This window comes from Giraffa tippelskirchi, chromosome 4, assembly GCF_054371585.1.
Source record: "Giraffa tippelskirchi isolate mGirTip1 chromosome 4, T2T-mGirTip1v1.2.pri, whole genome shotgun sequence".
NCBI classification, from domain to species: domain Eukaryota; kingdom Metazoa; phylum Chordata; class Mammalia; order Artiodactyla; family Giraffidae; genus Giraffa; species Giraffa tippelskirchi.
In genome coordinates this window covers 157,416,206-157,442,554 of record NC_137278.1, presented here as the reverse complement: position 1 = coordinate 157,442,554, position 26,349 = coordinate 157,416,206, and the positions used below count along the sequence as shown (strand labels likewise).

Below are 26,349 nucleotides of genomic sequence, written 5' to 3'. Positions count from 1 at the left end.
CTCTAGTAAATCTCATGTATTTTGTTCTCTCTTGCTTATTACATCAGATTAATCTTATTACATCAGAATACCTCTATCAATTACATACATATCCACATGACACATGTTACTGACTCAAGATTAACAATACATATAAAAGAAGCAATCTCAGATAGACAAGCAAATTTGGAATATATTTTCCCTAAAATAAAATTACATGGCAAGAATTATTTTTACCCAAAATTAAGATGAAATACAGAGGAAGTCATTTCATTCACTCCAAAATCAACAGCCAGACTAAATATATTCCAAATGTACTCTTTGGTTTTAAGTACATGGTATTCAAATAAACTAACTCTCTAAGAGTAAATATTTCTAAGATCAATGGGTGCATTTTTTGAGTCAGTGCTTCCCCAAGTTTTTATAAAGCCTGTGTCTTTCAGGTATATCACCATTAAACAGAAATAAATAAAAATATATTTTCCCCCAGGATCTTCCTCAGAGCTTCTTTGACATCTTTGTTTCTCAGAGAGTAAATCAAAGGATTCAACATAGGAGTGACTAGGGTGTAGCACAAGGAGGCCACTTTACTGAGCTCAGGAAATGTGTCAGGAGTGAGATACATAAAAGAGCCGGCACCATACAGTACACTCACGACTCCCAGGTGGGAGCTGCAAGTGGAGAAGGCTTTCTTGAGTCCTTCAGTGGAGGGTATCTTTAGAACTGTGGACACAATATACAAATAAGAAACAATAATAACTATGATGGTAGGCAAGATAATGATGCCAGATAAACAGAAAGAAACCAGTTTATGGATGAAGATGTTAGAACAAGACAGTCTTTGAAGTGGGCGAGTGTCACAGTAAAAATGGTCAATGGCCCGCGAAGCACAAAAGGATGAAGTAAATGTCATGCTGGTCTGAAGAACTGAGCTGATACAGCCACAAAAATAGGAACCAGCCACCAACTGGACACAGAGACGTGTTGACATCTGGACAGTGTAGAGGAGTGGATTGCAGATGGCAATGAAGCGGTCATAAGCCATGACTGCCAGGAGAAACCCCTCGGTCACAATGAAGAGGGCAAAGAGAAAGAGCTGGGTCACACAGCCTGCAAATGAGATGGACTTGCTCTCAGACCAGAAGTTCATCATAGCCTTGGGTGCAATAACAGATGAATAGAAGAGATCAATGAAGGAGAGGTTGCTTAGGAAGAAATACATTGGTGTGTTTAGCCGGGGATCAGTCATAATAATGAGCATCATGCCAACGTTCCCTAGAAGGATCATGGCATAGACAAGCAGAAATAGCAGGAAGAGGGGAATGTGGAGCTCTGGGCGGACCCTGAAGCCGACAAGAATGAAGTCAGTCACCTCTGAGTGATTGGTTGTTCCCATGTCACCCATGGCAGACACCTGCTGAGAGGCACAAGGCAAAATAAATGCAATTGTGGCTTTGATTCTAGTGCTATCAATACTGTCTTAAATGTAGATATATATGATTAACAACTTAATGAGATATTGCATACAAAACAATCTTATTGTCAGGAACATGCAAGATTAGGGATTAGATGTCATTAGACTTCTGAAACTGTTAGTCTATTAAGCAGTAAAGGAAGTCCTTTGGTTATTTTATTTAAATCATGTTTTTTCAGGGAAGTAAATAAGAAAGTAGAATATTTTCCTGTGTAATTTTACTCACATTCTGAATTTCTATTTTTAATATGTTTATAGTTAAAATTTATGTTTATCTAAAATAGGAGTATTACACAACAACCTAAATTAGGAATATTATACATTATATAAAACAGGAGTGGCACATATAATATCAGTGATAATGTTAGTGTTTGTAGCCATTATGATAGTGCAATCCTTGTTTTAATCACAATGCAATGGTAATAACAATAATAAATATATTCAAAATATTTTAACCTTATTACATCTTAATTTATTTATTTCCACTATAACTGTACCAATCTTTGAAAACATAATAGAAATAGATAAGTAGTTGATATGTTAAATTAACAGCAAAAATTGCTAGGACTAGATATAACAAAATTCTCTAAAGCTATTCCAAATATATGTTCATTTCCTCAGATCAAAGCCATTCCCCCAAATATATGCATTTCTATTCCTCATTATAATATTTCATTTCTATTAATAATTAATTTTTAAAATGTCATAATCATTTAGCCCTCTTTTTGAAGCAGAGAGAGAGAAACTGATGAACATTCCAGTTCTTACAGTGCAATGAAGACTTTCTACCAAGGCTACATCAATTCAAGGGATCTCACTTGCATTCAAGGGATCTTACTTCAGTGGAAGTAAATCTAAGGAAAATACATATAGGGAGTTCCTCTCATTAATTCTAGTATGCTTTGTACCTCTTACAATAAGAATAATGGGGTACGCTTGCATATTTAAGGACTATAGCAACCCTGTGTAGTCCAGAGTTCCTGATCATGAGCTGGAGTATCAACAGTGGTGTTTATGATGGCCTTAGTTATTTTAAAGCCTGTGAAACCTTCTCCAGCCTTGAGGTTTTGCTCATCCCCTGTGATGGGTTCCACTGGGAGAGGAGTAATAGTAAAGTCAATTATGGAGACGTTAAGTGCAGGCTCCAGGACTGTCTTCTATGAGAACATCAACAAAGAAAAACTTTCTGGTTATTGTCACAGCAGCCAAGTTGATAGGCAGAGGGAAACAGATTGAAAAGTCTGTACTATACGAAAAATGTTTTAAATAAATAAATATTTAATATTATGTAATAAATTACATGAGCTATGATTGTAAAAGGCAAAAATTCACTCCAAATTTTGGTCTTCCTATATTCTCTGATGTAGATATACTTCATGGTACACAAATTCCATCTGAATCACAAATTCAAAGTAAAATAATGCTTTGCTAATTTTATGATTTTGTATATTTAAATACTAATTAGTTAAAAATATCATGGAATAAATGATAGTACTCAATAAAATTATTTTTAAAATCTCTAGTAAAAACATTTATAAGAGATCAGGACTAATATTTCAAAATTCCTTAATAGCTACTGTGTGACTGAAAGACTACATTAAAACCAGAGACATTATATTCTATTTAACAAGCCTAATACAAGGATGCCATCTTTCCTAAATATTCCCATGAGTTAATTACAATCCTCTTTTTCGGACATAATTGATTTTTAATGTTGTGTTAGTTTCTGCTATACAACGAAGTGAATCAGCTATATGTATACATATATCCCCTCCCTCTTGTATCATTAAGAGTTTGGTCAGTAAAGAAAAAGCAGTTTAGGAATTTTAAACAGGAAAATGTTAATAATTAAGGTTAACAAGGCCTATGAAGTTTGGAAAGGCAGAATGAACTTCTAGCTGAAACTCTTGCAATGACTCTTGGAATAACATAGAATTAATTCACAAAGAAGCTATCATTGTAGGTATGGTTTAAGAACAATATTGTTGACTGTGATCCAAGGATCATATACACAGCAGCAAAAATATGTCAGTACTTTCTTATCCATCAAAATAGCTTCCCTAGGAAGTTAGAGGTTCAACAAGGCTTCAGAGAAAAGCCTCCATGTTTCCATAACTTCCTAACCAGTAGAAAAAGTCAAAATGAATGGAACATTGATCCAGAACACACTGTGTCTTCCCAAATCCCAAGTCTGCATGGATCTAACTGGTATTGTAAAGTTCTGTGTCAAAAACCTTAGTAGCAGGAGACATTTTAACTTTTTAACATCTCCAACAAGAAAGCACCTGGAGAGGAGCTTTGGGATCTAATCCATAAAATATACCAAAATTCACTATACTTTTTCTCATTTCCTAAACTTCCTACAATACCATTAGCAATAACAACATGCTACTGTTTATAAATACCTAAGAAACACTTACTGGAAATAACAATAAATGGAATGAATTCTCAATAAATTCAAAGACTGAAATCATTCAACGTATGTTCTTTGATCCTGGTCCACTTAATATAGAAATGAATAACAAATAGACAAATAGAAAGTGTGGACATTAGAAATAAACACTGCCTAAAAGACTGTGGCTAAAAAGGAAATCAAACTATCTTTTTATCTAGTCTGAACTAGGTTGTAATAAATTATGATACACCTAAATTTCTGGGGTGCAGAAAAAGAAGTATTATACTTAGTGGGATATATAAAACCCAGAAGTAACTACTATAAATGAGTAAGAAAGGAACATAAATAGATTATCTATCTTAATTATGTGAAAGAGAAAACAGTTGGCACAAAAAAAGTACAATAAAATAAAACAAGGTAAATAATAAAGACCAAAATTAGTTAAATAGAAATATATACATAGGATATTTACAAGGGTTAACATTAAGTTTTTGAAGAATTAGTAAGATACATAAAACCCTAGTCAGCCTAACAAATACAGCAACACTGAATCACAAGCATCAAGAATGAAAAGGAGATAGTACTACAAATCCTTCTGATACTAAAATGGACATAGTAAATATTATTTTTTAAAATCAGAAATGATAATGTTTAAAATAAAAGTATTTTAAATATAATAAGGTGATATATAAATGATAAATATGAATTTTAAAATATCTATTAATCTGCAGATATAAACTACTGTATATAAAATATATAAACAACAGGGTCCTATTATAATGCACAGGGAACCATATTCAATCTGGGGGAATGGGAGGGGAGTAATTGTTGAAAATACTTTTGTTTGAAAATCAGTTCAAAATGATACACCTGACTTTCTGGTGTTTGGGGTTTGCCTGCCCCAGTCTGCCCCCCTGGACTAGAGCAAAGAGCATCCTAGTCCAGACTAGTCAGCCCAACCCAGATATCTGTCAAATAAAACAACCAGGGGAAAGGCCCATTTGCAACCAGGCCCAGTCCCTCTGAGGGACTGCCTGGAATACCAAGGGGCCACCTGCCACGATAGTCACTTAGGGTCTTTAAGGCACCTCCAAGAAGGACTACAGGGTCATTAATCCCTATCCCAGGGGCAGGTGCAGCCAGAGACTGGCTTGGTTGGAAAATGAAGCAAGCTGTCTAAACAGCAAACCGAGTTTCAAAGAGAACACTGATGTCCATTTGGCAAACCCTCATGGGTCCCTATCTTCTTTCATGAGGAGCCTGGTAAGGAATATGAATGACTAAGATACTGACAATGGTTGAGGCTGACTGTGTGCAGATCCTGACCTCCCCTGATCCTGCATGGATAAAGGGGGCACTGTAGATGCTGCCCCACTTTACAGAAGAAGAACAGAGAGAGCCTTAGGGAAGTGAAGTAACTTGCTCAAGAGGAGAGGAAGAGTAGAAATCTGAACACAAGGCAGCCTGACCTTTCTGGGTAGTGTAATTATCAATCATCTGCTCACTTGGTCACAGATAAGGAAGTGACACTTTCAGGGTGGGAGAAGGGCAAACCTGGGTCAGGAATCAAGAATGAGGTGTCACCTAGTGTCTGCTGATTAATATTATTGGCCAAAATGACAATGAGTCAGAAAAGGAAGCCCACACATAGCCTGAGCAGTAGAGAATCCCTGGGAGACCTATCCAGGCAATTGGAACTGAGACATTTCAATCTCAATTTTTTCTCCCAGGAGATGCTCAGAACCTCTCTAAGCCTTTGGATGTTTGGCTGTAAAATGGAAATACTACTGCTTTCCAGAGCTTTTGTGAGGATGAGCTAAGAGCAAGCACATATGGCACAAGCCTGGTATCTGACTCTACCTTTGCCACACCCAGAACGAGGCTTGTCAGCTTTCTCACCTCCAGCTTGCTTTCCACTCACCTTAAAACTACAAGTTCAAGTACAGGAAAGTGGTCTCTAAGAGGAGGGCCTTTCTTTGTTTCCAGGCCTCCTACTCATAATCATTGGGAGAACATCTCAAGGCCACATAGAACTTTCAGACAAAACTAAATGAAAGCAGTAAGCGAAATTTGTGATAATAATGCTGAATCTTTATTTCATCTCAACCCAAAGCTCTGCCACCACAAAATCTGTGGCAGTTCCACTCTGAGTGTACATGGGACTCGGGGGTGGTGGTGGGGAGCTTGGATTCTGCAGGAAACCTGACAGCTCCATTCTACTCACTGTCCAGTGAGGTGAGAAACCTTAGACGGAGCCTAGTCCTCAATTCCTACACCATGCACTGCGGCAGCAAAACCCTGAGCCAGAGAGGGTCTGAGTCTCCTTGTCCAAAACATGACAGAACTTCTCTGCAAATATGCTCTGACACTCCAGCACTTCACTGTCCTGCAGAGAATCATGCCCTAAATCATCTGTCACCTGTCAATGCAGCTAAAAGCCAGAAACATTTCCTTTCCCAGCCACAGTCCTGCAGTGATTCCCCGTATCATACTGTGCTTGGGGAAACCGAGGCCCAGAAATCTGACCCTCCCAAGGACTGGGACTTCTCACTCCTATACTTCCCAGCCCTAATGAATCAAAAAACTTTATTTTGAGCTACTCCCTCTGGCCTTAAGGAGCCAGCAGTGGGATGAAGGGTACAGAGTTATAAAGAGAAACCCAAATTGTAGCTTTAGATTGCTAATCAGTAATAAAATATCCCTCTAACCCCAGTCCTTCCCTGAACTGACAGACTGAGAAGATAAAGCAAAAACTGTGCTGGGCTAGAACCCAACCTTCTCGGGCCTAGTACCCCAGTCCCCAACACAAGGCACCTGCAGAGACCACTTGGTCATCCAACCAAAGAGAGAGGGTCCAGTTTCCATCCCATCCGCAGGCTATCACTCTGGGGAACAACAGTTATTGAAGGCCTAGACACATTTTCTCTGAACTAGGAAAAGCGTCAAAGAGAACCAGAAAGGGCTGTTTAATCTCTACCTCCAGGCAAATAGCTGAGGCAGCAGTAACTGCCACCAGAAGTAAGAGCTAAGCCACCAAAAATATGGAAGGACATGGAAGCAGGAGAGGAGCGAGGTAGCAAGGAGGAGGCACTGATCCAGAGGACTGGGGAATAGGGTCCCCCTCCGATTTGCCTAACAGTCTCGAGGGGGGATGGGAGAAGATCCAGCTTTCCTGAGCCTTAAAAGTCCTCCAACCTTCACCTTGGCAGCCAGCAACCATGGAGCTTCTGGCAAAGTTAAAGTGTTAGTCACTCACTTTCCAGTGTCCGAGAATTTGCCACCCCATGGATTGTAGCCCACCAGGCTCCTCTGTCCATGGGATTCTCCAGGCAAGAGTACTGTGGAGTAGGTTGCCATTTCCTCCGCCAAGATATCTTCCTGACCCAGGGATTGAACCAGGGTTTTCTGCATTGCATGCAAGAATCTTTACCATCTAAGCCATGTGACCAACAGTTTATAAACCCCTTCAGAGACTTTTATCCACCTCAAATCCAGGGGTAGGGATCATCGTCTCCATTCTACAGAGAAGGAAATTGAGGCACGCAGAGACGAAAAGCCAGAACCCATTCCAAGCACATATTCCTCTGCGAAGTCTTAGAGCCTCGGTTGACAAAAGTCCCTGGACCCTGAGAAGGGCAGGACTAAAGGCCGACCAGGAAGGCTCTTAGCCCTCGTTCTCTGGCTCAGCTTCCTGGGCCCCTTCCCAGCATGCAGGGAACACCGAGAAGCCCGGGCGGCATTCCAGCACACACGTGGACACTGCTGAGGTTTGGGGCTGCAGGTCGCAACAAATAAGACAGGAAATTCCACATTTGCACAAATGGCCTTGCATTTTTTTTCCCCCATGAAAAACTGCCGGCTCCTAGACAAGGGTTTCCAGGCTGGGATGTGGCGCCTCCAGCCGGCCCTCGAGTTCCAGCCTCTCATACGCAACTCGGCCGGGTACCGGGCCCACTGCGAATTCCACGCCTCTATCACAACCAGAAAATCACCACTCAAAGCCCCACTTCAGACGGGCTTGGGATCTCCCCGTCCGGAGCCAGAGGAGGGGTCTGGACTGGGGGCCACCCGCGGGGGAAAGGGGTTGTGGGCCAGAGACCCGCGCTGCCCGGCCGGTGCCGTCCTTACCGTGCAGGCCATAGGGGACGCTTCAGTGGTGAGATGGCGCCAGCGGGTAGTCCAGGGACGTGTGCGGGGTGACGGCCTTGTCTTCCAGGGGGCCTTGTGAGGCCTGAGGGGGCAGCAGCAGGGCCGGAAAGTGCGGGTAGCGGCCTGGGCCTCCGCCCCTGCGGCGCTCGACCTGCTGCCTTAGCCCACGCCGCCCGCCTACCGCCTGCTCAAGCCGGCCCAGCAGTCCTTGGATCTGTGGGAGCCGGTGCCGCCGCCCGCGTCCCCGCTCCTACTGGTCCAGCAGCAGCAGCAGCAGCAGCAGCAGCAGCACGGCTCCATGAGCTCCTGGTTCCCGCCCAGCAGGGCCTCCCCGCGCGCCTAGAGTTTCCGCAGCTTCGGAGGCTCGCGGGCCCACCTCGTGCCGCAGGCGCAGGCAACGTGGCGCCCACAACGCCGCCACAGGTCGCGCGCTGCCCCACTTGTGCCGGTCGGCGGCGTCCAGGAAGCCGCAGAGCTCGCACAGCTGCAGCTCGTTGTCCTGCAGCCACAGGTTCGCGTCTTGGAAGCCGAGATATTTGGCAGGAGCTGCCACAGCCGTCGGGTCACGAGGAGCATCACCATCAGGCCGCTGTGCTCCATCCAGCACGAGGCCCGCCTTCTGGGCCTCCTAACGCTGCATCACTGCGCCGGCTCCTCCTCAGTCCAGGCGGCATCGGAGGAGCTGAGCCAAGTGTCTGATCCCGAGCCCTGCTGGTTTTCCGAAGGTCTGGTGAGGAATTACTTCTCTCATTTTCATTTTTTGCTTTATGATGCAATACACTGGTCAGAGAGACATTAGGTCCCTTGCAGAGGGAATGACTACTACTCTTTCCTGGGGGTTTTTCTCCCCAGGAAAGAGTTTCTCTCAGGACCCTTCGTCGCTATGTTTGTTGGTTTAATCAGTTAAAAAGTACAGAGAACTAAAGAGTTTAATCAGTTAAAAAGTACAGAGAACTAAAGAGAGAAGCTGCATTCCCCGCCCCCTAATACTTGTTCGTCTTAGCAAGTTTAAATCATGATCTAAACAGTGAGGAAATGAAATCTATGTTGCAGAATTACTTCCTGTTAAACAAATATTTGCTTTTCATACTGTTGATTATTCATGAATTGCATGATTTCATAGTTAGTAGAGGATTTACTCTATTCTAAGGAATATATAAGGAATCATATCCATTCATGAGACTGTCTCATGTTTAAGCATTTGTTTTTTATCTTTTCTTTTAGATGCTTCTAGTTACATTTATGTCTTTTAAAAAACATGTCTGTTGAAACCAGAAATGTGTTTATGTAACAAATGAAGTGGCTTCGAGTTGGGTTTCTGGAGAACTGTCATTTTAATTTTGGGCTGCTGTGTTACTGTGGGTTTTCATGGTACTTGATGAGTTGTTTCTCTGCTAGTGCATTTGAAGTAATGAACATTTTTCTTCCTTAGGTAAAGCTGCCTTTTTTTTTGGTAACTTGATTATAATGATTCAACAGGTTAATAATTAGAGGTGTTCCTCTTGTCGTTTTTGGCAGATGGTACTGTAGCACCAGTTTTCCATTTCTCTTACCTGAGCTGCCTCTGGTTGTATTAGAGGATTGGCACTTTCCGCCTTCCACCACTTCTGCCTTCATTGTTACTGCACGTGCCTCTGGGGTCAGTAGTGCCTCGCCACTGCTGCTGCTGGGGTGGATGTTGCCATCTGGGGCTCTGGTGTGGCTGTCCCCTCTGCTACCTTTGTGGTCTCCTGGGATGGCAGCTCCACCACTCCAGGGAGAGGGCAGAAGTGTTGGGGGAGCTGTGGTCACAGGTTCATTGGCTACATCTGGAGCTGTTGAGTTCACAGTTGCTACTGTGGGTGGGAAGGGGCCAGAGTCACAGATGCCTCTATGGTTAAAGAAATGGGGTCGCAGGATCTGCCGCTGCCTGATTTCTTGTGGCTGCAGGTTGCTCTTGCATCCTGGAGGCCTGAGTCATGTGTGCCACATTTCCTGGGTTCTCTGGGACTGCAAGCGTAGCTGGGGGTCACCAACCCTGCTTAGCCCTGGCTCTGCCTCCTTTGTGTTTCCAGTCCACCCATCTAAAGATGTGCCGATGTATGGAATTCTCTGGTGTGTCCTGGTGTGTTGGACAGAGGCACATTTGTTGAATTATGAATGTTTTAGAATCCACCTGCAATGCAGGGGACCTGGGTTCAATCCCTGGGTTGGGAAGATCCCCCAGAGAAGGGAAAGGCCACACACTCCAGTATTCTGGCCTGAAGAATTCCATGTACTTTGTAATCCATGGGGTTGTAAAGAGTTGGACACGACTGAGCGACTTTCACTTTCACTTCACTTTACTGATTGTAGATTGAAGGAGAGAGACAAAGAGAATGCCTACATCACTATGATGAGCTATGTGTTTATTTAAAATTTTTATCTGGTGTATCTTATAAAAGCTTTGATTTTAAACTTTTTACTATAGCATTTTATAGCTGTGACTTTGAAAAATTTAAACTTCTCCTCCCACTCCATATATACGGTAGACACCATATTTTGAAATAGGGGAGATTATCTCATTTACATTAATTGTAAAGATCTGTTATTGTTCTTTACTTTTGCCATTTTAATATCTTTGTTCTGTGTTCCTTTTTTTGGTATTTTGCTATTAAATAAATAATTACCAATTCACTTTGAGAAATATAACCTTAAATTGCATCTATCACTTGTGTCTACATATAGAAATTTACTCTCTTTATATTTGTTTACCCTCACTCATTTAAAATCATTTTTTAAAATATTTAATCTATATATTATACCTTTAGAACTACAGAAGACTGCATTGTAATTTTTCTTCAACCACCAAACATAATTTAGAAAACTCAAATCTATTGTATTTACCCACATTGTGGTATATCATCCACAATATATATTATGTTTTGAATTTCAGTTTTTCTATGAAATCTCTTATAGCTATGATTTTTATAAATCAAGTTCTGTCCATTATCACAAATGTAATTCTCTTAAATGAAGGTAGTATATCTCACTTACATTCATTTTTAAAATCTATTTACTTCACTTCACTCTAGTCTTCACTTTTACGTCACTTCACTTTACGCGCTAAAGTCATTTTTTTGTATTTTCTATGTATGTTCCATTTTTTATGTTGTTTTAGACGAAAATAATACTTCTGCTATTTCCATCTTTCAGAAGTGTGTTGCATCATTTGTGTTTGTAATTAGCAAGTGTATCACATTTTCCCCTTTCAACCTTTAAGATTCAACAAATTATTCAAACTCATCTTTTACTTTTAGAGATAGTATTGTTCTCTGAGCCTTGTTAGATTATACATATCTGTCAGTTATTCTTATATATAAACAAATGGTATGGAATGTAATGGAATTTTTCCAGAAAATATTTTTGTGTCACTTAACAGATAAGGAATAGAGTCACTATAACTTTATAGATATTTACATTATATTCTTTATATGTCCATATGTAGAGAAGTTTATTACTTTAATTCTTAAAAGTCAGATCACATTTATGAGAATCATATATTTCTCTATGCTGTGTCACATTTTCTGTTGTGTCTTAAATGGGTCATATCTGTTTATTTTGTTTCCTGCCATAGCAAGTGAATGTCTCCTTAACAAAGACTGTACCAAATTTTCAGTGAGTTTTTCCAAAGGCTTAGAGTCTCATTTTGACTAAAAAATTGTTTTCTTTTAACAATTAATTGATAAAGAAAACGAGTTTATAAAATATGAGGAAACAGGTTAAAAAAGAAATAGAATGACGTGAGGCAGGCAAGGATGTGCTGGACTGTTAAGGATTGGAGGATTGGAGGACTGGGGGATTCTGGCTCCAGAAGCAAAGGCTTGATCCAGCTGCAGTTTGCTGCCGTCTGGTGGCTGTTGTCTGACTAAATACAAAGGCACAGATTCTAGGTACTATGATAGAGTGGAACTTCCAGATGATGATTAAGAATTCTAATTATTGCCTAGTTACCAGGTTTCCATCCCCATCAGATAGTCCTGAGGAGAGGAGCTTGGCTAATAATAACCAGCAATGTGAAAAGCCCCAAACACCTCCCTGTCTCCCAAGATAAAGTTGTCTCTGATACTGTGAGTCTTGTTTTCTCTCCCCTCCTTTTGTTATTTCCCTCACCAAAAATAAGTCCTGTGAGATCTCACTGCTTGTTTCAAAAATGGATGAACAGAAAATGGAAAATATTTTCCAATTATGTTATATCTGAATTTGTTTTATCTTGAGATCCCTTTGCATGGGTTTTATTGGATTTTATTTAGAATTGTTGTATATATATATTTGTCATCAAGATAGATCATTATTCGGTTTCCTCATGCTAATCATGCCACGTTTTGTACTTAAACTTGTCTTATCATTAAAAGATGGTGGATTTTCCCTCAATTTTAAAAATCCTGAAGAGATTGTGTAACATTGAAATTATTCACTGTTTCAAGCTTTCCAAGAATTAATGGGAGTTGCCATCTGACAAAGGATTTTTTATCATAGGAAGAGTTTTGACTTATGATTCAGTTACTTCAGTGATTAGCAAAAGGGGTAATAATCAAAATATTTAACAATTTTTTTAGTAATCATTTATATAAGTGCTTATATATCAAAGTAAATCAATAATTCAAAATAGTCACTTTTGTATTCTTACTAAAGTTATTACTAGTGAAGAAATTTTTAACACAAACACTAAATTCTTCTCGTCATTTATTGACTTTTTTAAACAAATTTCTGCGGGAAAACTTTGGTTCGACATACTTCGCTCCATGCTGTCTGAGCCACAGTTTGAAGTCATCCGTAAGGTTATCAGAGGGGACTAGACAGGCCAAACCATTACAACAGTTAGCTGTCCCATTAAATTTAAAGTTGTCAACTGTTGTATTTGAAAAAGCATAATAATCTTTCAACAAAATTGTTTATAATGCTGAATGCTTGCCAGGTTTCTGCTAAACTAATATCAATTATATTTACAATTTTTCTATCTCTTTGTCTTGTTCCTGATCTTCAGATAAAGTCTTTCAGACTTTCATCATTAAGGGTGATATTAAGATTTTTCATAGATGCCTTTTATCAGGCTGAGGAAAGTTGCTGAGAGTTACCAGAATTAAATGTCTGTTTTTTGTGTATGTATATTCTCCTTTCCACTTTGTTAATATAGTAAATTACATTGTTTTTGAACAATAAATCAGTTATGCATTCCTGGGATAGCGTCTGCTTCATCCTAGTGTCTTATGCCTTTGACATCCCTTGGTCCTCTGTTGGATTGAAATTTACTAAATTTTTGTTTAGAAATTTCACGTTTGTGTTCACAACAGATATTGACCTGTATTTTCTTCTCTTGTTCTGTGTCTGCCTGGCTTAATACCACCTTTATCTTGGCTTCATTAAATAAATTGGGAGGTATTCCCTCATTTAAATTTCATGGAAAAGTTTATGTAGAATTATTATTAAGGTCTGTCTTATGTATGTGGTAAAATTCACCAGTAAACTGAACTAGAGTTTTTCTTTGTGGGATAGTTTTGAGCTATATATACTCCTATGTGTATCTATGTGGCATATGTATCAGAGGGAAGAAAGAGAGAGGGAGGAGAGAGACCCAGAGCGAGAGTGAAAGAAAGAGACTCTGTTGTTACTGATTCAGGCAGAGATCTGGTTTCTTTTACTTTTTCTTTGCCAGAATCAGAAGTCAACTCTTTTATTTTTCAAAACAAATTAAACTTCTTTTCCAATCCACCTAAGTAGTGAAAGACAGTGATTTTAATTAGGTCTAAATGTAAAGAAGCTAAAAGAATGCCTGGGACTTGTGTGTGTGGGGAGCATGGTTTATATATGCAGCATTTAGTGATCTAGTTTTGATATCCACCAGCATCAGAAAATAAGAAATGGATTATATTTATTACACATTTGTGTTGAACAAAGACAGAAATTTCTGGAAGGGATATTTGTAAATGCAGTGACGGGTGGAAATATCCTTCCAGAAGAATATGTATGATTAATAATAACTTTGATTGACTTTGAATGAGAATGTTGCTGTTCTGCCAGGAAGCAATAAGAAGACCAAATTCACTTGTCCTCGAACTTCTAAGAAGGGACCAGCTTCATTGCGATCAGTTGAGAAACATAAAATAATAATGAATGTTCCCCACACTCATCTCAGTAGACAATTTTCAATATTGGGACTAATTAAGAAGGAGGTGTGATCCAAGAATCAGTATTAAAAGTGAAGCAAAACAAAACTTCCCCAGATGATTCTAACATATGGGAAGTTTAGCAAACATTGACCTAATTGACCTCTAGGGCCCTTTTTACTTTTCAGAAAGACCACATATCTATCTATCTATATCTATCTATCTATCTGTCTATCTATATCTAATTTACTTTCTTTTTTACAAGAATAACTACATGGTTAGATCAAAGGATTTAGAACTTATGTAGGAGCAATTTTTGGTTCCGTCTTTGCATACTATAAAGAGTAGAATATTTCTTGATGTCAAACTGAAGAGTCAGCCTGATCCTCTTTTGATTCTAGCAAGTAAAAATAAGGTATATGAGACTTAGAAATGAATAGGTCTGCTTACTGAGTGCCCTCCCTTGAATAAATCGAATGTATACTATTAAACATGTTTGCAATTAACTGCACTTTCTTCAAAGCTTCTTTTAATGGAAAAATGAGCTATTAAAATTCTTCAATGAGCTTCTTTTGGTATCTGCTGAATCTCAAGTAAGGTACCTGATTTTTAAAAAATCACAACTTTTTTAAAGATAGATTTCTTAATTGAGGAAAAAAAATGTTCAATCTCTCATATATCCACTCTTAATGAACACTTTCTATTTCCAAGGTCCTACATATTTTATTTAATTTATGTACATCACTTAATTTAATCCTTTCAATACCACCCTATGGGATAGATATTCTAAGACATATTTTACTGATGAGGAGACAATGGTTCATAGAATATGAACAATTTGCCCAAGATTACTTATCCAGTGAGTGGCAGGACCTGGATTAGAACTTGAATTTATATGAATTAAATGCCACACTGTTAACTAATAAAACATTTTTTACTTCATAAAAAAATAGTAACAGAAGCAAAATTGGTTTCACTTTTTCTGACTCTTATAATTTTGATTTTGTAAAAATGTCCAACTTAAAATGACTTCAAATATGACATAAATTTCATTGATGGGAAGATTTTTTTTGATATTTCAGAAATTATAGAAATGGACACAAATTTATAACATAAAATTTCATCTTTTCCACTTGGATTTAATTTTTCAAATATATTAAAATTATTGATCTTTTATCCACATACATCTTTAGTGTTTGATATTAAGCATTGATAGTTATTTTAAAAAGCAAAACCTGTGCAACACAGATTTTGTTTGCTCTATGTATTTCCATTAATGTCTTCTGTTTGATTAATAATATAGACAAAGAAAAAATACTTCTTAGGAAAGTTAATCTTGAACTTCTTGTACCATAAAGTTTGCTTCTGTATAAACAATAATTCATGTATCTGAGATGTTAATGCTTTACATTAAAGGAAAAAGATGTGCTGGAGTTTGGCTGCAGAAAGGAAGCAGACCTACTAGCAATCAGAGTTAAGTAGTAAAGGAGTAGAGGTAGAAGAGTGTGTAGTTAGTATAGGAGGTAAGAGTTGATTTATCATTTCAGATGACTTTAAGACTGATGCTTCATTCCATCCCATGAAACAGTAATCCCATGTTTCCTAATGTCTTTTATATATCAGGATGTTTTAAGACAGTCAAACTAACTGTATTTTGTGATAGGAAAAGGAATTGACCTAATTTTTCACCTGATATTCATTCCTAAAACAAAAGTAATTTTTTATGTGGTTATTTGCTTGTTAATTTGACTAAAATTTATTTTGAATTTAAGATGTTCCAGTAGCTGCAAATACTGCTTTTCATACTCAGTTTCACATTTTTATCACAACAATCCTATAAAGTAGGTATTATTACCTCCCATTTCACAGAAGATGACTTCAGGCATTGAAAATGTAGGTAGCAATTTTAGATTACTTCAGATTGAAAGAGGTGAAATTTGGACTTAGTCCATCTAATTCCAAACTTCTGAACAAATGGCATAAAATGACTCATAGCATTACTGTCCCAGGCATCTTTTACCTATCTACATTTCTCATATCATTGACATTGAATATACTAGAAAAACAATATATATATTTGGCTACTGGTCCTTCCAAAAGTAAAGTTATTCTGTTAGATATGTTGCCAAGAAACTTCATATTGCAATAGGATTTTTTTCTCTCATTTGCAGCCATGTGGATGAACCTGGAGGGTGTTATCCTAAGTGAAATAAGTCAAACAGAGAAAGGCAAATACTGTATGATATCACTTATCTGTGCAATCTAAAGAATACAACAAACTAGTGACTATAACAAAAAAGAAGCGTACTCACAGATATAGAGAACAATCTAGTGATTGCCATTGGGGTGAGGTTGGGGGAAGGAGAAATATAGGGATAGGGGAGTATAAGGTACAAACTGTTATATATAAAATAAGCTACAAGGATATATTGTACAACACAGGGAATAGAGCCAATATTTTATAATAACTGTAAATTGAGTATAACTTCAAAATTGTGAATCACTATATTGTATACCTATAACATATAATATTGTACATGAACTATATTTCAATTTTAAAAAAAGAACAAAAAATTGACAAGGCTTTCCATAGGATTCATGATCATCCACTGATTTTCTCAGATAGGTCTCAGCTATGAAGAATGAACTGAATAAGAATTACTCAGAAGTGATGGAGTTTATTCTGCTGGGATTCCGAACATCTCCAGAAGTACAGATTCTCTTATTTTTACTCTTTTTGCTTATCTACATGGTCATTGTGGTAGGAAATATCAGCATGTTAGTTGTCATTAAAAGAGACTCCAGACTTCATACCCCTATGTATTTCTTTCTCAGAAATTTATCTTATTTAGATCTCTGCTACTCCACAGTCATTGCTCCCAAAACTCTGGCCACTTTCTTATCCAAAGACAAGAGAATTTCTTATAATGGCTGTGCAACCCAGTTCTTCTTCTTTGCTCTCTTTGTTGGGACTGAAGGCTTTCTTCTAGCTGTGATGGCATATGATCGCTTCTCAGCCATTTGCTCGCCCTTCCTCTACGCTGTTCATATGTCCCAGCAGGCTTGTGTTCGTTTGGTGATTGCCTCCTACATCTGTGGCTGCATCAACTCCATGATACAAACAAGTTTCACCTTCAGTTTGCGTTTCTGTGGAGAAAACAGATTGGACCACTTTTTCTGTGATGTCCCAGCCCTGATCAAGATCTCCTGTGTGGACACCTTGGTGAATGAGATTGTACTCTTTATTCTCTCTGCCCTCATCATCATCACTACCACAACTGTCATTCTGGTTTCTTACGCATGTATCCTCTCCACTGTTCTAAAGATCCCCTCAACTCATGGCAGGAGTAAGACCTTCTCCACTTGTAGCTCTCATATCACTGTGGTGAGTTTGTTCTATGGAACTGTGTTCTTCATGTATGCCCAGCCTGGAGCCATCTCTTCACCAGAGAAAAACAAAATTATAGCTGTATTCTACACTTTTATCATCCCTATGTTGAATCCTCTGATTTATAGTCTAAGGAATAGGGAGGTAAAAAATGCCGTGAAAAGGATATTGTTGAGATAAAAATCTTTTCATTGACCTCTGGCCATCTGTAAAACTGTAGGCTAGACTAAAATCAATATATGTAATAATTTGTTATGGAATAATTCTAACTAAGTTCATCTACATTTTTGAAGATTCGAGTTTATTTTTTAACATCAATAGATTTTTAAAAAATGAATGAAAATCAATGTAGATATTTTATATTACTTCATAATTATTTTATGGTATGTATCTGTTTGTTACAGAGGTTTGTTTCTGTTTTGCTTAGGTATATTTAAAATTACAACTCATGAATACAGTACTGCTAAATAAGTACACACACTAAATGTATTAATATGATATCTGAAAATACATATGATTATATGAATATCTATATATCCATCTATATACCTTGGGGAAAAATAAAGAGACACTATTAAAATTTCTATGGAATTTGTTTTCTCCAAATCATACTTGAGTTTGCCAGTATCCAATATTTGCAAATGAGAGTTGAAAGTGCCACAGTAATATAAATCATTGGCCTTGCTCAAATAATTATATGAAGGCGTGGTACAAAGTATTATACCTATAATATCTTAATAGTCCAAACATTAATGATTTCATCAAGGAACAAAAAATTAAAAAAATAAATAAATGTGTTATGGTTGCTATAAACCTATTTGTAATGGGGAGTCTTAATAATAAATGTTTGGTGATATTTTTAGTATTGCTTATATTTATTGAGGGCTTCCCTGGTGGCTCAACGGTAAAGAATCTGCCTACTAATGCAGGAGATAAGAGTTCTGTCTCTGGGTTGGGAAGATTCCCCTGGAGAAGAAAATGGCAACCCACTTCAGTGTTCTTGCCTGGGAAATCCCATGGACAGAGCAGCCTGGTGGGCTACATTCCATGGGATCATAAGAGTCGGACACGACTTAGGGACTAAACACATACTTATTGATCTCATTACTTTCTTTCTTATAATGTTTGTAATCAATATATTGATTGAAAATCCTTATTTTCCTCTAGGTTTGAAAAAAACATTGGCTTGGAGTGACATAAAATAGTGTCTTATAGTAATATAATTCTTCTGATGTCTGTAATTATGCACTTTTATTTTTAATTCTTAGGATTTTATTCCATTTTAGTTCCTTAATTAAATCTGCCATGGATTTGACTTTATACCATTAGAATTTTGAGTTCCATATAATTATTTTCAAAGTAGTTTATGATGTGACGTCTAGGTGTTACATAGGTTTCCTGTTCTAGTTGTGGTTTGTTTAGATGTACTCCAAATTGTAACTCATAAATATTGTACTATTTAAATTAATTGATAAATGCACACGTTATGTTCATTAATCAATATCTGCATGAACATTTGCATACCTTCATGATTATTTTAATATACCTAAGGTTTTTCTGGTTTTGTTAATCTTTTGTTTCTGAATTCATTAGTTGAAGGCTTGGTTGATTTACTTTCTGTTTTTACGTTAATGGAAAGTGTTTTAAGACTTGTATAGTTTTCAATGTAATTTTCCTTTGCTTTCATTATTATATTCAATATAAATAATTTTTCATTTTAATACTCTTTTTATTAAAGGGTTATGCAGATGAGGTTTGTTCTTTCAGTATAGTAGATTTAATTAGACAATATATTTTTATTGTTGATTTCTAGTTTTATTGTCTTAAGTTCAGAGGATTTAAACTCAAAAAACCTTTATGGTGGAATGGGCACATTTAATTAGCTATTAAACTTGTAAATATTCCACAATTTAAGGAAACTATGTCATCCAAATATGTATTATCAAATTGGATTTTAAACATATTGAATATGATATAAGGTGATCATTATGGCTAAGTTGTAAATATAGCAGGTAGGCATTGATGGTTCAATGTCAGACAATGAAGAATTAAATTTGACATATTTAATTTTAATTAATTAATTTAATTGGAGGATAATTACCTTAAATATTGTGGTGGTTTAATGCCACACTAAAATTCAAAAAAAAAAAATTGACATTAACAGATTAAAATATTTTAAAAAGAATTGTCACAAAAAGTGTAGAAGGAATATTTGATAGGTTGTAACAGTATTTTATGATTTTAAAAACAGTAAAATTAGAAAAATAACTAAATTTTATTAAGCTGTTAAATTATAGCTACAAACTGAATGAACACACATTTTCATTGGGAAAATGGGAAAATGTTAGTATTTTCTTTAAAATTGCAAAAAAGACACAATGCCCATTATCCCTAAATGCAGTTCAACATGCTGTTAGAAATCTAACAAATGCAATACAATAATAAACATAAATTTAATAATAATAAACATAAATTTAAAGTATAGGGGTTCAAATGTAGGATTAAACTGTCATTTACATGATAATTTGCAAAGACAGTCTAAAGAAGGATTTATGAAGGTGTCTGGATTAACACAAAAGATCAATTGCATGTCTATACAATAGCAGTAAACAGCTACAATATTTAATTTAAAATACTGAAACTCCAATACTTTGGCCACCTCATGCGAAGAGTTGACTCATTGGAAAAGACTCTGGTGCTGGGTAGGATTGGGGGCAGGAGGAGAAGGGGACGACAGAGGATGAGATGGTTGGATGGCATCAGTGACTCGATGGATATGGGTTTGGGTAGACTCCGGGAGTTGGTGATGGACAGAGAGGCCTGATGTGCTGCAATTCATGGGGTCGCAAAGAGTCGGACACGACTGAGTGACTGAACTGAACTGAACTATTCTATTTACATGTATATCAGAGATTATTAAGGATTTTGGGATAATTTAACAAAAGATGTATAAGACTTTAATGTGGAGAATTATAAAATTCTTTAGATCATGTAGTACAAAAATATTGTTCAAAGATTACAAAAAGGAAGGGAGGAGTGATATCAGCAGATGACTAAATAAGACATCTCCCTTTCATATGCTTTCTGAACAACAATTAACTTGTCATCCAACCATGGACAAGAAGGACAAGAGTGCTTCTGTGGGAGATTGGAGATCCAGGTAGGAGTCTGTGAAACTCTAGTGCCGTCCAGTATGGAGAAGAGCCATGTTTAGATTGCAGGCTTGCACGTAGGTGGCTGAGTCACTGATGTCCTGGGAGCAGCTCCATGCCCTTGAGGACTGGAATATGGTTCAGTTTGTCTCCTGTCACCAGCACCATACACCAAGGGACTTGGCTGAAATCATGCCCATCTATGGGTCAGGTAACAGGTGTATAGACCTCAGTCCTGGCTATAGCCTGTGAACCAGCTCCAACCCCTTGACCACAGTCTGGGAGCCCTGGAAGTAAGCCCACCAAACCTCAGTCAGGCTATAGATTTCAAAGTTGTAACTGGACTCCAGCTCATCCTAGTAGCAGTCTACAAACAGTCCTACTGGCCCAGATACTGGACAGAAGACACTCCCATCAGCACCCCCAGAGATACTAAAAGGGTCTTATATTTGGATCCAGTTTCTTCACAGCCATAGTCTGCCAGCAGTCCTACAGGTCTAAACACCCAGTGGGAGATATTCCTTTCTGTCCATGTATCTGGTATCAGGCCACTGACTAAGGACCCAACTATGGACCCTGAAGCAGATCCTTATTCTAGTGCTATCTTACTGAACAAGACACAGGAAGCAGTCTTATTCATCCAATGACCAGACAGGAATGACCATCCCCATCCAGGGACCCCACTGCAGACCCAAAGACAGGCTTAAACTAATTCCAATCCAGCATAACTGTGATTCTGGAGGTAATTCTATTAGCTCAGGGACCCCCACAGGGGAAAGACTTTACCTGCCAAAACCCAGAAATAAAGACTGAAAGATGTGTTTGCTCCTTCAAATGCACAGGCACGTTTTCAAGGCTTCATGGATCACAATGAATCAGACACACGTGGCACCAAGAAAGGAAACTAATAATGCAAGGAAAAAGCACTGTGCCTTTGTTAGGGTCTCTGTGAGAAAGGCAAGGTAGAGCAAGGTGAACAGGTTAGGATTGGCTACTTGGAGTAATTTCAGAGAGTTTTGGGTTATAGGGACTGTACCTAGTTTCCTAGCCTTGAGATGATTAGGCAGAGGGATATTTTTCTGCTGTGGTGTGAGGGCCAGATAGAGTGGATATGGCTCTGGATTGGTTAGTTTAACCAAGAAAATGAATGATCTATTCACTAAAAACTGTAATGTTAATAAAAGAAATTGAAGGAGAAAAATAATGGAAAGATATCTTCTTTTCATGAATTGAAAAAACTAATTCTGTTAAAATGTCCATACTATCCAAAATCATCTGCAGATTTAATGGAATATCTATCAGAATTCCAATGGCATGTATTTTTTTTTCTTTTCATGAAGGTAGAAGAAAAGCAACTCTAAAGTTTGTGTGGAACCACCAAAGACCAGATATAGCTAAGGTAATCTTGAGAAAGAATAACAAAAGTAGAGGCTTTATTTCCTGATATCAAACTATTTTACAAAGCTATGGTAATCAGAACAGTAGGGTCCTGGTATTAAAACAGATACATAGACCAATGTTATAGAATTGAAAGCCCAGAAATAAACCCATACATATCTTATCAATTAATATTTGACAAGGGAGCCAAGAATGCTCAGTGATAAAAGAACAATCTTTTCAGTGAAAGATGTTGGGGAAACTGTATATTCACATGTAAAGAATGAAACTGGACTATCTTATACCAACCATGAAAATTAACTCAAGATGGATTAAAGACTTAAATATAAGACCTGAAACTGTAACACTCCCAGAAGAAAACGTAGGGAAAGAATTCCTTGACATCAGCCTTGACATTGATTTGTTGGGTATGACAGCAAAAGTATAAGCAGCAAAAGCAAAAATAAGCAAATGGGAATACATGAAACTAAAAATCTTTTGCACAACAAAGAAATAATCATAAAATGACGCAACCTATGGAAGAGGAGAGAATATTTGCAAACTACTTATTATATAAAGAGTTAGTAGCCACAATTAAAAGGACCACATAGAACTCTACAGCAAAACAACAAATTACCTGATTAAAAATGGACAGATGACCTGAATTGACATTTTTCCAAAGAATACATACCTAAATACAAAGAGTTTCAATCATATAGGAGAAGATATATATACATGTATATATATATATATTTACATGTATATATCTTCCTGTAAATATAGTAAAATTAAGAATATTTTGGCCCATCCAAGGGTTTTTGTAGAATGGCAAATTGCAGGCCTAAAGAATATGTTTTCAATACCTACAACTAGAAAGAATATGTTTTCAATACATACAACAGAAAGATTGTATACTGAGCTGTTGCAAATGTGTAAAGTAGGCACAGTTAACCCATATGAAGTGAGAAAAATATATTGGCACACATTTCACAGACTAGCAAATGATATGGCCACTCACTGGGATTTGTATAGTGATCAAAGAAATGTAAATCAAGATTGTAATAAAATACCACTCTATACCCAGTCAGTTGGGAGAAATGTAAGAAGTCTGTGTCCATGCATGAGAGCATGAGGTCTACAGCATACCTTCTCAACAAGAGGGATATTGTTCCTAAGGAAGCAAAGGTTTTCTCTTGCTTGTGATGGGAAAATTGTTTGGAAAATTTTATCTGCATATCTGAGATTACTGATATTTCTCCTGGCAATCTTGATTCCAGCTTGTGCTTCATCTAAAATCATGTGGATAGTGACTGCAGCCATGAAATTAAAGGGTGCTTGGTCCTTGGAAGAAAAGCTATGACAAACCTAGATAGTGGATTAAAAAGCAGAGACATCACTTTGCCGACAAAGGTCAGTATAGTCAAAGCTATGGTTTTTCCAGTATTCATGTACGGATGTGAGAGTTGGACCATAAAGAAGTCTGAGTGCCCAAGAATTGATACTTTCAGACGGTGGTACTGGAGAAGACTCTTGAGAGTCCCTTGGGCAGTAAGAAGATCAAACCAGTTAGTCCTAAAGGACAGCAACCCTGAATATTCACTGGAAGGACTGATGCTGAAGCTGAAGCTCCTACTTTGGCCACCTGATATGAAGAGCTGACTCATTGGAAAAGAGCCTGATGCTGGGAAAGAGTTGAGGCCAGGAGGAGGAGGGGGCAACAGAGTATGGGATGGTTGTGTGGTATCATTGACTCAATGGACAAGAGTTTGAACAAACTTTGGAAGATAGTGAAGGACAGGGAAGCCTGGAGTGCTGCAGTCCATGGGTTCGCAAAGATTCGGACACCACTGAGAGACTGGACAAGAACGACTATCAATATTACTTAATCCTGGTCATGTTCACCTGGCTGAGGTAGTGTTTATCAGGTTTCTCCTCTATAGTGTTACACTATTTTTGTCCATACTGTACTCTTTGGAAGCCAGTCACTAAGTATAGCTCCCACTTAAGGGGGGAGGAATTAAGCTTTGCCTTCTTGAGGGGAGAGTGAATATATAAATTATTTGAAATTCTTTATGTGATACTTTTTAATAAAGTAAAAACAACTAAAATAAAATAAGATGGCATATTACTTAAATTATATTAGATGTTATCAACTGAATGATGAACAAGGGAGTCTGAATGTTACCTTAGGCTAGGAGGATGCTGGTGTGAGATAAGAGAAAACCACCTGGCTCATGTTCATATATGGGCCCAAGTTGATACTGTAGCATGAAACAAGGATTACTATTAATTCCTTTCTCTATACTTGAAATCCAGATGTATTAAAATTATAATGTAGTATCATCATGTATGTGCTTATAACTTTCTCTGGAATCCTAATATATTGTTATTTTTACTTCTTTTTGTATGTATAAGGAATTCTTGCCTACTTCAAGTTTGCAAAGACACTCTTTGTTTTTTTCTGTAAGTTTAATGATTTTAGTTTTGTCTATGATTCATTTTAATTGAGTTTTAGGATATGATATAAAGTGTGATCAAGAATTGTATTGTTTATTGCTTATGGTTAGTTGTTATTGCACTATTTGTTGAAAAGACTTCTCTTTCCCCAGTGAATTCATCTTAGTCAAAAATCAGTAAATTATACATGTGCAGTCTTTTACACTCTCTTTTATGCTATAACCTTAGATATGCAGATGACACCACCCTTATGGCAGAAAGTGAAGAAGAACTAAAGAGCCTCTTGATGAAAGTGAAAGTGGAGAGTGAAAAAGTTGGCTTAAAGCTCAACATTCAGAAAACTAAGATCATGGCATCCGGTCCCATCACTTCATGGCAGATAGATGGGGAAACAATGGAAACAGTGGCTGACTTTATTTTTCTGGGCTCCACAATCACTGCAGATGGTGATTGCCGCCATGAAATTAAAAGACGCTTACTCCTTGGAAGGAAAGTTATGACCAACCTAGACAGCATATTAAAAAGCAGAGACATTACTTTGTCAACAAAGGTCCATCTAGTCAAGGCTATGGTTTTTCCAGTGATCATGTGTGGATGTGAGAGTTGGACTATAAAGAAAGCTGAGCGCCGAAGAACTGATGCTTTTGAACTGTGGTGTTGGAGAAGACTCTTGAGAGTCCCTTGGACTGCAAGGAGATGCAACCAGTCCATCCTAAAAGAGATCAGTCCTAGATGTTCATTGGAAGGACTGATGTTGAAGCTGAAACTCCAATACTTTGGCCACCTGATGTGAAGAGCTGACTCATTTGAGAAGACCCTGATGCTGGGAAAGATTGAGGGCAGGAGGAGAAGGGGATGACAGAGGATGAGATGGCTGGATGGCATCACTGACTCGATGGATATGGGTTTGGGTGGACTTAGGGAGTTAGTGATGGACAGGGAGGTCTGGCGTGCTGCAGTTCACAGGGTCGCAAAGAGTCGGACATGACTGAGTGACTGAACTGAACTGAATTGATACATTCTTATGTCAATACAACGATTCCAGGTTGCTGTAGCATTTTGTTAAGTCTTAAAACCATGATAAGTCTTCCAACTTTTTCTTTAAAAACACTTTTTTGACTATTCTGTATTTTTTGCCTTTCCATAAAAATATTGGAATGAATTCTCATTTCCCACAGGGATATAACTGTGTGAAATTGCTGCTTTAGATAAGTATAAAAGTGAAAGTTTTAGTCCTTCAGTGTTATCTGACTCTTTGCAACCCCACGGACTATAGCCTTCCAGGCTTTGTCCATGGGATTTCCCAGAATCTGGAATGGGTAGCCATCTCCTTCTCCAGGGAATCTTCCCCACCCTGGGATCAAACCAAGGTCTCCTGCATTGTTTGTAAGGAAAGTTTATCTATAGTTTTTTTCAAATGGCCATATCAGGAATTTTTATCTGAGTAATGCTGACCTCATAAAATAAATTAGAATGTGCTGCTTCTTAAAATTTTCTGCAAGCTATTTTGTACAATTTGCATTATTCTCTTCTTAAATGTTAGAATTCACCATTGAATCCATCTCAATCTATACTTTGTGGAGAGGCTTTTAGCTATAAACTCAATATCTTTGATAAAGGGTGATTTAGGTTATCTCTTTCTTGTCCAATTTTTAAAAATGTGGTAAAATATATAAAATAAAACTTATGGACTTCCCTTGTGGTTCAGTGGATAAGAATCCACCTGCCAATGCAGGGGACACCTGTTGGATCCCTGGTCTGGGAAGATACCACATGCCTCAGAGCAACTAAGCCCATGTGCCCCAACTGCTGAGCCTGTGCTCTAGAAACCTTGAGCTGCAACTACTGAGCCC

General features: G+C 37.7%; 3 protein-coding genes and 1 long non-coding RNA gene across 5 annotated transcripts in view; 2 read left to right on the top strand and 2 right to left on the bottom strand.

Annotated features, from left to right (window-relative positions):
* Positions 1-8,644, bottom strand: part of TESPA1 (thymocyte expressed, positive selection associated 1) — a 276,752-nt gene extending 268,108 nt beyond the window's left edge. The window contains exon 1 of the mRNA XM_081595311.1: positions 7,977-8,644. The gene's annotated coding sequence lies outside the window, so the exon portion shown is untranslated. The remainder of the gene's footprint in view (positions 1-7,976) is intronic.
* LOC145545687 (olfactory receptor 9K2-like) lies at positions 434-1,384 on the bottom strand. The gene has a single exon (XM_081590508.1). It carries the CDS (start codon positions 1,382-1,384, stop codon positions 434-436), a length of 951 nt encoding a protein of 316 aa, XP_081446634.1.
* A 3,340-nt stretch (positions 8,645-11,984) lies between the features above and the next one.
* Positions 11,985-19,655, top strand: LOC145546937 (olfactory receptor 9S13-like). 2 transcript variants are annotated; one of them, XM_081595317.1, is made up of 2 exons: positions 11,985-12,085; positions 16,749-19,655. In XM_081595317.1, exon 2 carries the CDS (start codon positions 16,758-16,760, stop codon positions 17,688-17,690), a length of 933 nt encoding a protein of 310 aa, XP_081451443.1. In that variant the 5' UTR covers positions 11,985-12,085; positions 16,749-16,757; the 3' UTR covers positions 17,691-19,655. The 2 variants fall into 2 exon arrangements, with proteins under 2 accessions (XP_081451443.1, XP_081451442.1); XM_081595316.1 differs by having other exon boundaries at positions 12,004-12,085; positions 16,745-19,655.
* Positions 19,656-22,002: 2,347 nt separating this feature from the next.
* LOC145546944 (uncharacterized) lies at positions 22,003-25,679 on the top strand. The gene is made up of 2 exons (XR_014083404.1): positions 22,003-22,061; positions 24,725-25,679. It is a non-coding gene; the product is annotated as an uncharacterized LOC145546944 (long non-coding RNA).
* Positions 25,680-26,349: the final 670 nt, after the last annotated feature.

What these genes read in the sequence shown, in the direction of transcription:
- LOC145545687 (XM_081590508.1), bottom strand. Translation starts at nt 1,384, where the DNA reads ATGGGTGACATGGGAACAACCAATCACTCAGAGGTGACTGACTTCATT.
- LOC145546937 (XM_081595317.1), top strand. Translation starts at nt 16,758, where the DNA reads ATGAAGAATGAACTGAATAAGAATTACTCAGAAGTGATGGAGTTTATT.